Source organism: Eretmochelys imbricata, chromosome 20 (genome assembly GCF_965152235.1).
Source record: "Eretmochelys imbricata isolate rEreImb1 chromosome 20, rEreImb1.hap1, whole genome shotgun sequence".
Classification (NCBI taxonomy): domain Eukaryota; kingdom Metazoa; phylum Chordata; order Testudines; family Cheloniidae; genus Eretmochelys; species Eretmochelys imbricata.
The window spans coordinates 4517355-4531068 of NC_135591.1; the positions used below are offsets into that span (position 1 = coordinate 4517355).

The 13714-nt window shown below is 46.4% G+C and overlaps 1 protein-coding gene across 2 annotated transcripts; it reads right to left on the reverse strand.

Annotated features, from left to right (window-relative positions):
- Positions 1-542: 542 nt before the first annotated feature.
- SMAGP (small cell adhesion glycoprotein) lies at positions 543-11764 on the reverse strand. Of its 2 annotated transcripts, none has more exons than XM_077838802.1 (4): positions 10322-11764; positions 5492-5586; positions 3811-3888; positions 543-1579 (listed from the first exon to the last, which is right to left on the reverse strand). In XM_077838802.1, the coding sequence occupies exons 2-4, from the start codon at positions 5523-5525 to the stop codon at positions 1410-1412; spliced, it is 282 nt and encodes a 93-aa protein (XP_077694928.1). In that variant the 5' UTR covers positions 5526-5586; positions 10322-11764; the 3' UTR covers positions 543-1409. The 2 variants fall into 2 exon arrangements, with proteins under 2 accessions (XP_077694928.1, XP_077694927.1); XM_077838801.1 differs by having other exon boundaries at positions 10317-11764.
- Between the last annotated feature and the right edge of the window lie 1950 nt (positions 11765-13714).

Genomic DNA, 13714 nt, shown 5'->3' on the forward strand with positions numbered 1-13714 from the left:
TTGTGAAAGGGGAACTTTTCTTAAGAGGTGAGGAGTACCCTGTAGATCTCCTGAGAGCATTTCACACTAGTCTAACCTAACACAGGGAAGGATGAAAGGAAATTTGAGTAGATTGTTCTGTTGCTGTGTGAGGATATCACAGAATGGCATGATGGGTAAGTGGACTTGCGGTACAATAGAGGGTCATGCCAAACGGAAGGATTTTTAATCTCTTGGACACTGGCATACTGCTTCAGAAGCTAAGCAACACAGGGCATGTTGAGTCATCTAGACTAGAGGGGCTCAGTCATTTAATGCTGATGGTCTACAGCAAACATAAGGGCAATGTAGTTTCAGGCACCTTTTTTTCCATCCATAACAGGGAATTATTGCTGATAGAGGTAAAGAGCTTTGAATTTTAGTGCTTGATTCAGCCTAAGATCACGTAACTTGCCCTAAATATGGGTGTTTTTCCTTTTGGTGGTGGCACTAGTGACACCAGACTAAGGCACTGTGCAGAACAGTGATACAACAGCCTACACCACAAAGAGGCATGACTTTATTATGCTGAGTGACTTTTGGTTACATGAAATGAACTGCTAGCCTCACCGCTTGTAAGGACGTAATAGGAATTATTGTGCTTTATTAGAGCATGGATCTGTCTGGTCTCAGACACTGGCCAGTGCCACATGCAACACCTCAAAGTGCAAGAAACCCTGTAGTGGACAACACTGAATAATCAACTCCTAAGGCAAGTTTCTTTAATTGGCCTCTGTCAGCTAATGGCTGTCCTCATTCTGAGAGGCAGTGTGCTCCAAGGGTTAAGACACTGGGCTGGGATCAGGAGCCCTGGGTTCTCTTCCAGCTGTACCACTGGCTTGCTGTATGACCTTAGGCAAGTCACTGCTCCTGTCTGTGCTTCCAGTTCCCCTCCTGCTTGGTGGCCCTTTAAACTAAATTCTTTGGGGCAGGGACTCACTAGGCAATTGTATTAGAGCCTAGCATGATAGAGGCCTCTAGGCTTTATTGTAACACAAATAACAACTTGATTAACTTTGGCCTTTAATCTGTGTCTCCTCCCCCACTTCCTTAACATTCTTTGCTTGAGGAGAGAAACTCTAGATGTTTGGCAGTCCATTTTACAAACCAGACGAAGAAGTGTGCTATCATCCCAGCTAGCACTTTTACAGTGTAGTGCTTCCAACCCAATCACTTTTATTAAGCTGGAGATCCTTGCCTTCAGTTTAACCAGAATTCTACGCAGTGGAATGATGGTTGAGGTTAGCACTGTGCACGTATTACACTTTTCCTTCTTGGATTAACTTCATAAATTAGGGGGAAAAAGTCTCTAGGTCCTGAGTCCAGGAAATACGGGTAACTTAGCGTCAAACCTGAGTATGGTGTAGAAGCTGTTAGCCACACTGAATGGGTTATATAAAATATTCTTCCTTTTCTCCTTTCGAAGGGAGGTTCTCCATCTCTACAGACACATCTGCTTCTGGTTGCTCATAGGTATGGTAGCTACCTTTATTCTTGTACAGGTATGTGATGATGATTACCAGGACTGTCAGTAGCGTGATGAAAACCACCGTGATGACGCCTTCCGAAGAAGAAGAAGAAGAAGAAGAAAGACAGATTAGGATATAGCCTTGCCCAGGTCAGCCTCTAGCTGCTCACTTAGAAAGCTTGCTTGATCTGTAATAATACTAGCATTGGTCTGAAGAGCAGCAGAACAAAATGGGATGCTAGCAGGTCTATATTTCAAACTGGGAAAACAGTACAAGAGTGTATATTAAAAAATAACTCACTATAGGGGGCAAGGAAGAGGTACAGAGTGGTACAGCGCTAGTCTGGGATTTAAGTCTAGATTCCGTTCCCTTCTCTGGGGCCAGATTTTTAAAAGCATTTTGGCTCCTAAAGATGCAGATTGAAAATCCCACTAGGTCCCTATCTTGTCATACAGCAGGGCCAGGGAGCAGTGGGAGAGGGGAGATATATAAACCCAAGGCTAATTAAGGTGTGGTTCCCTGTAGACTAGGGAAGGTTACTGCAGGTTAATTGGAGCACCTGTAGTCAATTAAGGCCCTGTCAGGAAACTAATAAAAACACCCTGCTTGAGGCAGACAGCATGGTGCAAGGAAGGAGAGAAGACTGGGATTTAGAGGTATGTTGCTGAGATTTCAAAGACCAGAGAACTGGAGGAAGGGACACCCTGCCCCAACATCAAGGACCAAGGGTAACCCTACCCAAGGGCGAAGAGGGTAAGAAACCCGCATGGGCTGGGGCTCAGAGTGCAGAGCAAACCCAGATCCCTTCCCCGCTTCCCTCCTCTACCACCTTTCCGGGCCACTAGCGGGGCCCTCGGTGCCCCAAGAACAGGGGCAAGGGGTGGCGTCTAGCCTCCCTGCCAAGAAAAGCACAGATCCCAACATCAGCCATTTTGCCACAATCTTTAGGCACCTAAATACCTTTTAAAAATCTATCCCTTGGTCTGTTTGCCTCAGTTCCTCATCTCTAAAATAGAGAGAATAGGAAAGTACGACCTCATCAGGTGTTGTGTGAATTAATATGTTAAGAGTGTGAGAGGCTCAGATACTATGCTGATGGGGACCATATAGTACTGTAATATCATTTACTATATTCATGCATGAATTTGGGGAAGCAGTGTGGCAGGGACTGCACAGGAAAAGATGTGGGTTTCATGTCTGGCTCTGTGCCTGACTTGTGGTCTTGGACTTGCCACTCCTCTTTTCTGTACCTCAGTTCCCTACCCATAAAATAACAGTAATATCTCCCTTGCTGTTGAGAAGCTTAAACAATTGATGTTTGAGAACTTCAGAAGCAAGATGGATTTGTCGTGGTGTCTAGAAATGATCTAGGATGCTCCTCTTTTTCCTAATCTTTAAATAGAATAGCTTATGGAATATTAGTAAAGCAGCTGAGATGTTTGCTAAGGTGATAGAAAAAGCAGTTTATCAGCAGTAATACTGGCTACTGGTTTCTTTGTTATGGGAAATTACCCCAGCGTTTCAGCCATTAGCAGGCAGATCGCTCTTAACCAGCAACACAGTATACCCTGAAGAGATGCTTCAGACAACAGCACCTGTAGTAAAGTGTCACACCTGGAAATAAGGTTATCGAAGCAGCCTATGACAAGGCTTGGAGACTGGCTAAGAGGGAAGACTAACCTTATGTGCATGGACAGAGATGGAGGTGGCATTGATTTGGTTGGGTCAGTAGCTGTATAATCCATAGATTTTTTTTTTTTTTTCTCTATACCCATTTCCTCTTCTTTCTCTTAGTTCAGGGCCGGGGGAAAATCCACACTATCTCTTTTGTCTCCTCTCTGTGCTTAGAACCTGGGCTGGGTGAAATTCACTGTTGCTTTAGCTTCATGTAGGCCATCTCTGTGGGGGTCAATCTAGAATTGTTCTCAGTAAAAAGGGACTGCGAGGCTACTAAACTCCTCCTCCTGGAAAAGTTCAGCAGCTGTCAGCTGGATAAAAGTGACCTAGCTTCAGGCGCTGTTATAACCCCTCGGTATGGTGCATTCCTGGCGTGCATATTTACCGAGGTCAGTGCTGAAATTTTGTGTGTTAGCTGGGAACTGCCAAGGTCATCCAAGTTGCCATATGGCCCCTCGCAGCAATGAAAAGAACCATTAACGCCTCAGCGTGGAAGAAAGATGAGTAGGTCCTGTACAGTGAGCTACTTTGATTAGGCTCTGAGCTTTCCCCAGAAAGTGTCTTTATCCCTATGTATCACGGTACAGAGCAGAGTGATGGCCTATGTGCTGCTTGGGATCAATATGCGACAATAGTAATGTCCTACCTGCGATGACACCCACACTGGCTTCCTCTTGGAGAGACGGCGTATTTATCCTCTTCAGAAAAGGGGTGGTCAGCTCTTCTTTAGAACGCAAGGGAAGGAAAGAATGTAAGTGACACTGTTATTGAAGCATCTTCAAGGCACTTAATTACACAAGAATAGGTCTTATGCTAAGACTTGTTTAGTAGCGTTGGTTGAAAATTTTTCATTGAAACAGTTTTGGGTTTGGAAACAGGCTTAAAACAAAAAGGAAGTGTTTCTTCACACAACGCACAATCAGGCCGTGGAACTCTTTGCTAGAGGATGTTGTAAAGGCCAAGACTATAACAGGGTTCAAAAAAGAATTAGATAAGTTCATGGAGGATAAGTCCATCAATGGCTATTAGCCAGGATGGGCAGGGATGGTGTCCCTAGCCTCTGTTTGCCAGCAGCTGGGAATGGGCAGCAGGGGATGGATCACTTGATGATTCCCTGTTCTGTTCATTCCTTCTGGGGCACCTGGCATTGGCCACTGTCGGAAGACAGGATACTGGGCTAGATGGACAGGATGGCTGTTCTTATGAAAATGCCCTTTTGGCAAAACCAGTGTTTTTTTTTCGGTAGTGAAATTGTACTGACAATTTTGTTTAGAAAAAATAGTTTCAAAAATGTAAACACAACCCAGTGTGACACTTTTAGAACAAAGTTTTGATTTTTTCTTGGCAAAATGACTGGTTTGAAGCTTACTTCATGAGATTTTTTTAAAAACGGTTGAAATCCAAATTAAATGTTTTGATAGACCTGAAGTAATTTTTTTTTCCAGGTCATTTTGATTTTTTTTTGAAATTTTGGATTTGTCCCAATTTGAGTCAAAATGTTTTGTTCTGAAATTTCAGTTTCTCACAGCATTTGAAAATCAGTTTTCCGACCAATTCTGTCGTTTACCACAGATGAACCCTCGAATGAGAGTGAAGTCTGGAAACTTTGAAACCAACATGTGGTTTCAATGTGTAACAGCTGCTGGAGTAATGCAGCTGCTCAGCTGTCCCCTTAATTAAATGATTAGAGCAGTGGCCTTCATTAGCAGCCTAGAGGCAATTGACACTTTTGGCCAAATCTGTGGACTTTAATGGTGCAACATGCCTATTGGAATCCGTGAGTTTTGCTCAATTCAAGACTCCAAGACCTGGTTTAACAGCATCTTTCCCATCATTCAATGGCATTATGTAATCGGCTGTCTCCTTGCACATCGTCTTATAAAAAGCTGCCGTGCTACCAGCAGGAATGGTCTGGCAGTAGCTCTGTTACAAATTGTCTTACAAGTTCTCAATCTGAGACCATTTCTTCTGGCTACGTTTTGCTTCAAGAGTGGGTGGGATTATTTGTTTAGGGATGTGGGTTTGTCTTCATGTGGGACAGTTATAAAGGGGCCTTTTGGATAGGGGAAACCAGGAAAAAAATAGAAGCATGTGTTTTTCCTGCAATGTCTTCAGCATTCACAAATGCTTCTACAGTTTGGCTTATTATAAACTTCTTACAATACAACATCTTAGCAGGAGAGGCAGATGAGGCCACATATAAACCTGCCTCTTCATTTTGTATCATGCAAGAGGTGCTGCTTTTCCTTGCCAGCTAGTAAACCAAGCTGTGATTTACTGACTCCTTACCAGGTCTGCGACCTGCCAAACTTTCAAGCGCTTCTTACCTGTAGGTAGCAGAGGTGGTGGAGTAGCTGCCATGGATCTAGCTGAGTTGCAGGTGTTTTTATCCTTCCACTTTAAATTTTGGGATCTTTTAGAACTACAAAAACAGCCAGAAAAGTGATGTTAGATTTATTAGTGTCTCACAAGGGAGAGTGCAACTCAGCTAATTACCCTCATGCTTAGTTATGGTAGAATCTGAACTTGTGATCAGTCACCCACCATCAAAAGCAGCACTTACTTTGAGAAGAAAACAAAACAGTCTAATTTGTGCAGACCTGATTGGAATAGTTGAGCCCAGGGTCAACGCAGGAGCAACTTAAGAAAAGCAGGGATTGGGAAAGCCTAGGTGACTATCCAGCATCTTCAAGCAGGTCCTGTTCTATTTGTTCGTTAAGCCAGGATCAGAGCAGACCAATGGTGAAGTGGGGAATTGTCTCTAGACGTGCCATTTGTTCTCTGATTCAATTTAAGCACATATGACACTTTACACCTTCACAATGCTTTCCATGCACTCTAATTAGTAAGTCCTTACAACTTCTGCGTTATGCATATAATTTTCTTTGTCATAAAAGGGGACAGTGAGGCACAGATATCTTAAGGCCAGAATGTCTAAAGGTGGCCTTTGATTTTGGGGGCTTGAGTTTTGAGTGCTTCCCATCAGCCACACAGGACCTGATTTTCCAGGGTCCTGGGCACAGCCACACCTTCTGCTGACTTCATTGGGAGTGGTCGGTGCTCAGCCCTCTGAAAAAAAGGCTCCAAGTGTAGCTAGATGGGCACCCTCAATTGGAGGCTATTTTGAAAACTTTGGATTCAAGTGTCAGTTTAGAATTTCTGGGCCTATGTTCATACTGCTAGACTTAGGGATTCCTGTTTTCAGTTTGACCTTTGCCATCACTCTTCTGATCAGGAGCACTCTTATGGAGCTGTCTGGGTGGGTAAGATTGATAACATTGCAGGTCTCCTCACTCTCCCGGGACTCAAACCCTCTCTCGCATGCAGTGTGCTTAGGGTGACCAGATAGAAAATCTGAAAAACTGGGACAGGAGGTGGGGGGGTAATAGGCACCTATATAAGAAAAAGCCCCATATATTGGGACATCCGGTCACCCTAAGTGTGCTTGTGTGTTGGTGGGCAGTCAGTCAGCTGCTGTATTTTCAACAGGTCTGATCTGTTCTCATGTAAACTGTGGAAGTGAGGACCACTGCAGCATCTTTAGCGGGATGCAAACTTTTAACATTAGGTATCCCAGTATATGGTGGTGATAATGCAAATCTTTAGACCCTTGTAAAAAAACCCGGCAGTAAATTTTTCTGGCAACTAGCAAATCCACTAAAAAAAATGGCCAGGCTGGTCAAATACCAGCCAGCTGGTAACCCTAGTGGCTAAGTACATGTATACAAAGAGACTGAAGAGTTAGGTGAGAACTTCTAGACTCAAATTACAAGAGCACATAATTTGACAGGGGTTTTGTGTGATCTTGCTCTATTAATAGACTTGATTGGTTTCTAAAATCTAATAACTCTGAATCTCTGTGCATAAGCAAACTCTGAACAGGAAGAATAAAGCCTTTAACATGAGAGAAAATAAAGAGTTCGAGACAACTGGCTCTACCCCAAGCAAGCGGAGATGTCTCACCTCATTCTGCTACACGGCAGTTCGTGTTGCTTAAGTCCAAATGTCTTGCTTATCAAAGTAGTAATGCCTGGCATTCACATTGCCACCCCTCCTCCCCCCCACACTTAAAAACAGGATCTCAACAATTAAACATGTGGAAAAGGCTGCATGCATTACTTCCACACTCTTGTAAAGATTCTTCTCAGCTACATTGTCAGTGGACCCGCCCTCATATCTGCATCTCTGGTTTTAATGGCAGTTGCAGTTAGATCTCTGTGGATTTTATTAGGCAGGGCTCTGCCTCACACCCCTTGTTCCCAAGGCTGCCTGCCTCATAGCAAATGACTCACCCAAGTACTTGCAATAAAATTAGCAGCAGCTTCCCTACTCCAATCGAGTGACTCAGCTGCTGTGCAGAAACTGACCACTAGGTGTCAGGCTAAAATAAATTTTAAAACAGCAGTTCAACAACACACAAATGGGGTCAGAGAAGTGTCCTACAGTTTCTACTTCAGTATCAGTCTCTGTATTTAAAAGCATCTTGTTAACTTAAGAGCATATGGCAAGTGTAAGGCTGTAAACCCAGATGTTCTCTACTGAAACTGAAAGATCTAAATTAGTTTCCACTATTTACACTCCAATTTAGTCTGTGGTTGACTTAGGGCCAGATGGTATCTTCTTTTTAACCAGCTCATTATCAACTTATGTTCTCTCCATATGTGTTATGTCCACCTGTTCTCTCTCATTTTTAGACCTGCATTTTAAGCTGTCCAGGTACGTCCTGCCTTTTTGCTGCATGTTTGTACAGTGCCTCATACAATCACTCAGGGATCTTACTGTTCTTTCTTAGATCTTACTGTAACACCTAATGGGAGGCTGCACAGCCATGCAGGGGAGTAAAGGAGAGGAAGACAACCCCCAGCACAGGGCACAGTGAAGACCAGTAGCTTCTCTCATACCCCTGTAGATACGTAGGCAGGCAGGGGCAGAAACTTCATTTGGAACCCCCGCCCCTTCTTCCCTTCCAAAAATGCATTCTAGCTGAGCCGGGAAGTAATCCACTGCTGGTCTAACCCAGTAGCAGATTACTTCTTAGAGAAAAGGGGAACCAGTGAACTGTGACTCTGAGTCACAGTTTGTCCCATGATCTGCTCTTAGAGCGCCACACTGTCTTACACAGGCCAAATTGTGAGACAACACACTTCCTTAATTTGAACACGAGAAATAGACTGGTCATAGTGTCACTGACACTATCATTTCTCGCTAAGCTTTTATAAAAACGAGGAGTCCTTATGGCACCTTAGAGACTAACACATTTATTTAGGCATAAGCTTTTGTAGGCTAAAACCCACTTCAATAGATGCATGGAGTGAAAATACACTCCATGCATCTGATGAAGTGGGTTGTAGCACAAGAAAGCTTATGCTCAAATAAATGTTTAGTCTCTAAGGTGCCACAAGAACTCCTCGTCGTTTTTGCTGATACAGAGTAACATGGCTACCACTTTGTAAGCTTTTATACTGCACTCACCACCATGTGCTAAGTGCTGCCACCTAGAGCTGCAAACGGTACAGAGCAAAGGTTTGAAATCCAACTAAAAAGCCTTTCTAGTGAATTGGATTCATGAAAACATTGCTATAGTCATACCTTTTGTAAAAAGGTTTTTGACGTCAGTACCTGAGTCTAAGTCACTCGACAACATGGCTTTAGAAGTGTTTCCCTAGTGTGATGCCAAGTTATATGAAGGTAAAATGTCATCCTTGGACGTTCAGAATGTGAGCGCGCACCTGAGCAAGCAACGGGAAAGTGACCGACTTCCTGAAGATAATTGCCCCTGTGAAAGCCAGGAAAGGTAGCTTGTGATTTTACAAGCCTCGCAGGGTTTATAAAGAAATTGTCAACTGTGCTTTCAGTCATGGTGTCTCAGTGGATTTTAAAGATGGTGGTTAGCATGGAGGAATGCAGTGAGTAAGGGCATTTCAGCGGCAGTCAGATGATTTTGGGGGCAACCTGATTTAGGGATTTCAGAGAGGAAGAGGAAGCACTGGTTAATATGATGAAGGTTAGCAAAGGCTGGAGCATGATGCAGCGGAGTGGTTACAACAATGTATGGAACAGTTGGTTATAATTTTACTCCTGCATGATGGGCATTTTGCTTGGACCGTATTGAGCTGCACACTGAAATGTGAGCACAAAACTCACCTAGCTACAACAGACACAAAACTCGGCTACAGAGCAATCCAGGAGTCACTGTGATCTGCAAACACTAATGCCATAGTGAGAGGCTGGAAAGAAATTCTACCTCCAGAATGACAGTCAGACAGCAGTTAAAGGTAAGTACACCGTGCCTGCAAAAACAGGGTGAATCCGTGAACGAAGCCTGTATACTTTCTCTTCCATTGAACCCCTTGCCTTCAGATGCTACAAGGCAGTACTGGAGCATGATGCCCTTGTGAATCAGGGAAGTTAGGAGTGACAGTGTATAATGAAGTCAGTGTAGGGCAGGGGTGAGCAAACGTTTTGGCCCGAGGGCCACATTGGGAAATAGAAATCGTATGTCAGGACTTGAATGCTCACAAAATTGGGGTTGGGGTGCGGGAAGGGGTGCAGGTTCTGGCTGGGGGCACGGGCTCTCGGGTGGGGCGGGGATGAGAGGTTTGGGGTGCAGGAGGGTGCTACAGGCTGGGATTGAGGGGTTTGGAGAGCGGGTGGGGGGGATCAGGGGTGGGGCGTGGGGAGAGGTTCAGGGGCAGGCTTACCTCAATTGGCTCCCGGAAGCAGCAGCATGTCCCTTCTCCGGCTCCTACGTGGAGGCACAGCCAGGCGGCTCTGCACGCTGCCCCATCTGCAGGCACCGCCCCTGCAGTTCCCATTGGAGTGCGTAGGACCCGGAATGGGGCCATGCTGCGGCTTCCAGGAGCCACGTGGAGCACCCCATGAACCGGCGCCCTGGCTGGAGCGCCGGAGCGGGGCAAGCCCCAGACCCTGCTCCCAAGTGGGAGCTTGCAAGCCGGCTTAAAATGGCCCAGCCCGCGCACCGTAGTTTGCCCACCCTTGCTGTAGGAGTGGAACGAGAACCCCAGTGAGGAGAGCATGCTGCCAGCTTGCTGGCTGGGCCGTGAACCTCAGTCCAAGCACTGGAGGGAAGAGAAAAGTGCTATAGAAGGCAAGAGAGTGTGTTGCAAAGCAGAGGCCCAGCAAGGGGTTTACCTTACAAAGGTGCTGACTCAGACAGGCCTCTCTGAAGCTCCAGTCCTGCAAGGTGCGGAGCACCCTCACCCTTGACATCAGTGGGACTAGGCACTTGAGTCCTAATTTAGGGCCAGTCTCGGAAAGGACTAACACCACCACTAACTCCTTTGGGAATCCAGTTCTGATATTGGGAGGCTCTAGTCTCTGCTTGGTTCCTCTCCCGCCTCCTTGCTGATTGGGTGTAGTTCCCCAGCCAGTGACTCACTTCCCTAACACACTGGATATTTACTCATCTGTAAGTGTTTTTAAAGCGACATGGCATTGCAAATAGCTGTGCATGGAACCAAGGTTTTGGTGCACTGGCCATTGTGAAAAAGAAACCAACATTTTTTGCAATCGAAAAAGTAAAAAAAAAAAAAGTCATCTTGGGTTTGAATGAAATGTTTCATTTGACCCAAAACACTTAGTTTTCAGGCATTTTTAAAATCAAAGCAAAGGCAATCATTCACAAAGGGAAGGATGATGGTGCTAACGCCTCATAACCATTACCCCAGTGCGAGCATGCACCGACCTAGGACATAGAAGACACATGTTTGAATCCGTTCTGAAGCAGGGACTTTGAACCCAGCCTCCCACATGAGTGTCTGAACCATTTGGGTATAGGGCATGTTGTGGTGGGGGTTTCAATCTCTTTCTTCTGTTGAAGCTGTTCCACTTTATATCGATAGATTTTTCCTTGGAGCAGGGGCTGGAACTCAGGCCTTCCACATCCCAGAGCGTCATTTTCTCTTGCTAGCCCCATTTGTATTGCAGAAGCAGCTGGGGCCCCAGTCTTGACCCAGGACACATTGTGCAAGGTGCTGTACAAACTCAGAACCAAAAGATGGTCCCTATCCCAAAGAGCTTACCAGCCAAGTCACACTGCCACGGTCAGGGACGCCTGCACAGTAGGGGCTGGATGGAGACCCCCGGAATTCAGTTTGTAACAGCAATGTGATGATCAAACCTAAGCTAGATTCCAACCAGTAACCTAAAGGCTCAATCTCTCACTGCCAGTGATACTAGACAGCTGGGTCTCCCCTCTAAAGAGCTTATGCTCAAATAAATCGGTTAGTCTCTAAGGTGCCACAAGTCCTCCTTCCCTCTAAAGAGTTGACTCTAACAAGCCCATCATTTTCTGGCGTGGTTCTAGTGTCTGGTCTTTGTAGTCCGCGTGCTCTGTTTCATCTGTTTATTTGGGGAGGATTTTTCACTTCCTGCGCCTTCCTAGGGAAGGCCAGTTGACAATTCAACCGCACCTTCGAGAGGCTTTTACGAGTCTGCTGAATTTAAACTCAAATGAAAACACAGCGCCTTGCTAAAAGCACTGATGCCGAGGCAACTTCTAAAGGGAAACTCTGAAAGAGGAATAGAGACAAAGGGGGAGCAGCATTTTGGCTTTTGCATCCTCCCTCTGCTGCCAACGCAGTCCAGAAGTTAAAAACCCTCTCTCTGACTCTGGGCCTGGACCGGTCATGTGCTGAGCTCCTGTAAGCACCAGCAAGGGCAGTAACCAGTCAGGATTTGACCCAATGGGCCAGATTCTCATAAGTGTTTAAGCACCCAGCAACTCTCACTGAGGGGCCTAAATGGGAGCTAAGCTCTTTCAAAAAACTGTCCCTGTGGGGTTTGGAGTTAATCCACCCCAACCAAGCCTTCAGCAGGGTCTCCCTGGTTTGTCTCTCCCTTACGCCACAGACCATATTCAGCTGTAGGGCTGGATTGGGAGTTGATAGACACCCCAGATGAGCGGACATGGGTTGTAAAGTGGATCAGAACCAGTGGTGACTGCGAAAGTAAGTCTCTATCCCCAAAACAGCACTGTGCTGCCAGGGGGAAACCCTCCCCCCCGCTTTACCTGTCATCAGAGTAAAACGCTCCAGCAGCATGAGGTGTTTGCAGAGTTCCCTTCCACCATCTATTCTCACACAGCTCCTGAAATTGCTGGGAGGCTAAGGCGTTCCCTTCCGCCTCACCTTTCCAGTTTCCCCACATTGATGATAAAAGGCATAGTCAGCCAAATGCCTTGCCCTTGTTAACTCTTCGTTGGCAGGCGAGAAACAGACCAAATACGAGAGGCCACAGTTGTGAGACCTTCTCACCAAGTGATAGATGCATATGCAAGGGTTAGGAATTATTCAGCACGGTGTCTTTATTGAAATATCTTGGGATTTAAAACGGTGGCCAAATTTCTAGTGATAAGAAGATGCCATGAGTTATTTATTGCTATTTCCTCTCTGGGGAGGGCCAGTGAAACGCCTTTCCTGGAATAACAGGATATTGAGGCCAACCCCAGGGATCAACCCTTGTCACGTCAGAGCCCATGCTAGGCATAGGCAGCTCAAGGAGCCCCCCCCCCCATTAGCTTTTTAGTATTGGGGAAGGGCAAAAATATTCTGGTTTAGGGCCCCCAGTGGGCTAACAACGGCACTGGTCACCATCATGTGCCTTGGGGACAATCACCAGTAACCATGCAGGTGGCAGACAGAAGTCACAGCGTTGCCAAGGAAGTGAGGGAAGCAAATCTTTTGTGGATTCAGCCCCAGTGAATGGTGCATTTACAGGACCAGCAACATGGGTGGCGGGTGAACCACTGGCTGTGGGAGACTAGCCCCCAGCTGACCCTGCCCCCACATCCCCTGCCAGAGCCCCCCCCAAGCCCTGGAGCACTGGGCATGTGCCCCCCCCCCGGGTCCCCAAACATGGGAGGGCAGCCCCAGTCCCTCCTGTCTCCCACCCCTGAGCGCCCCCTCCCCCCCCAGCTGCCCTAGCCCCAGCATGCTGCTTCCCTAAAGAGGAGCAGCCTGCCTGCGCTGGGGCCAAGCAGGGCTTCAGGGAGGAGTGAAGGTGGGGCCACGCCAGGCTGTTTGGGGAGGCACAGCCTTCCCCAGCTGATGCTACGTGCCACCCATGACCAGCAGAGCCACAAAATAACTCCCGCCCCTCCAGATTCCAAACCCGAGTGGACAGAGCCAGCCCCTACCTGAAAAGCATCCCCAAGGCAGCTGGGCCTTTCCAAGGGCTCACATGGTCTGCAGGAAGGAGCTGGATGGAGGGTCTCATGGAACCTAGTTGCTAAGGGATTAAGGCCCTGATCCACCAAAGCATAGAAGCCCATGCTTAAAGCTAAGCATATGAGTAGCTGCAGACATTTCCATTGGGATTACTCAGGTGCTTAAAGTTAACCATGTGCTCTGTGGAACCTGGCCTTCACTGAGCGTAAATGCAGGGGGATTGAAGCATAGGGATAAACACCCCCAACTAGGCTGCAGTGTCTTCTACCAATGCTTCACTATTGGTTTTGCCAAACAATTTGTGACAGCAAATTCCCTGATATTTATGGCGGGGGTGTGTTCAGATTTCTGTGAAAAAAGAAA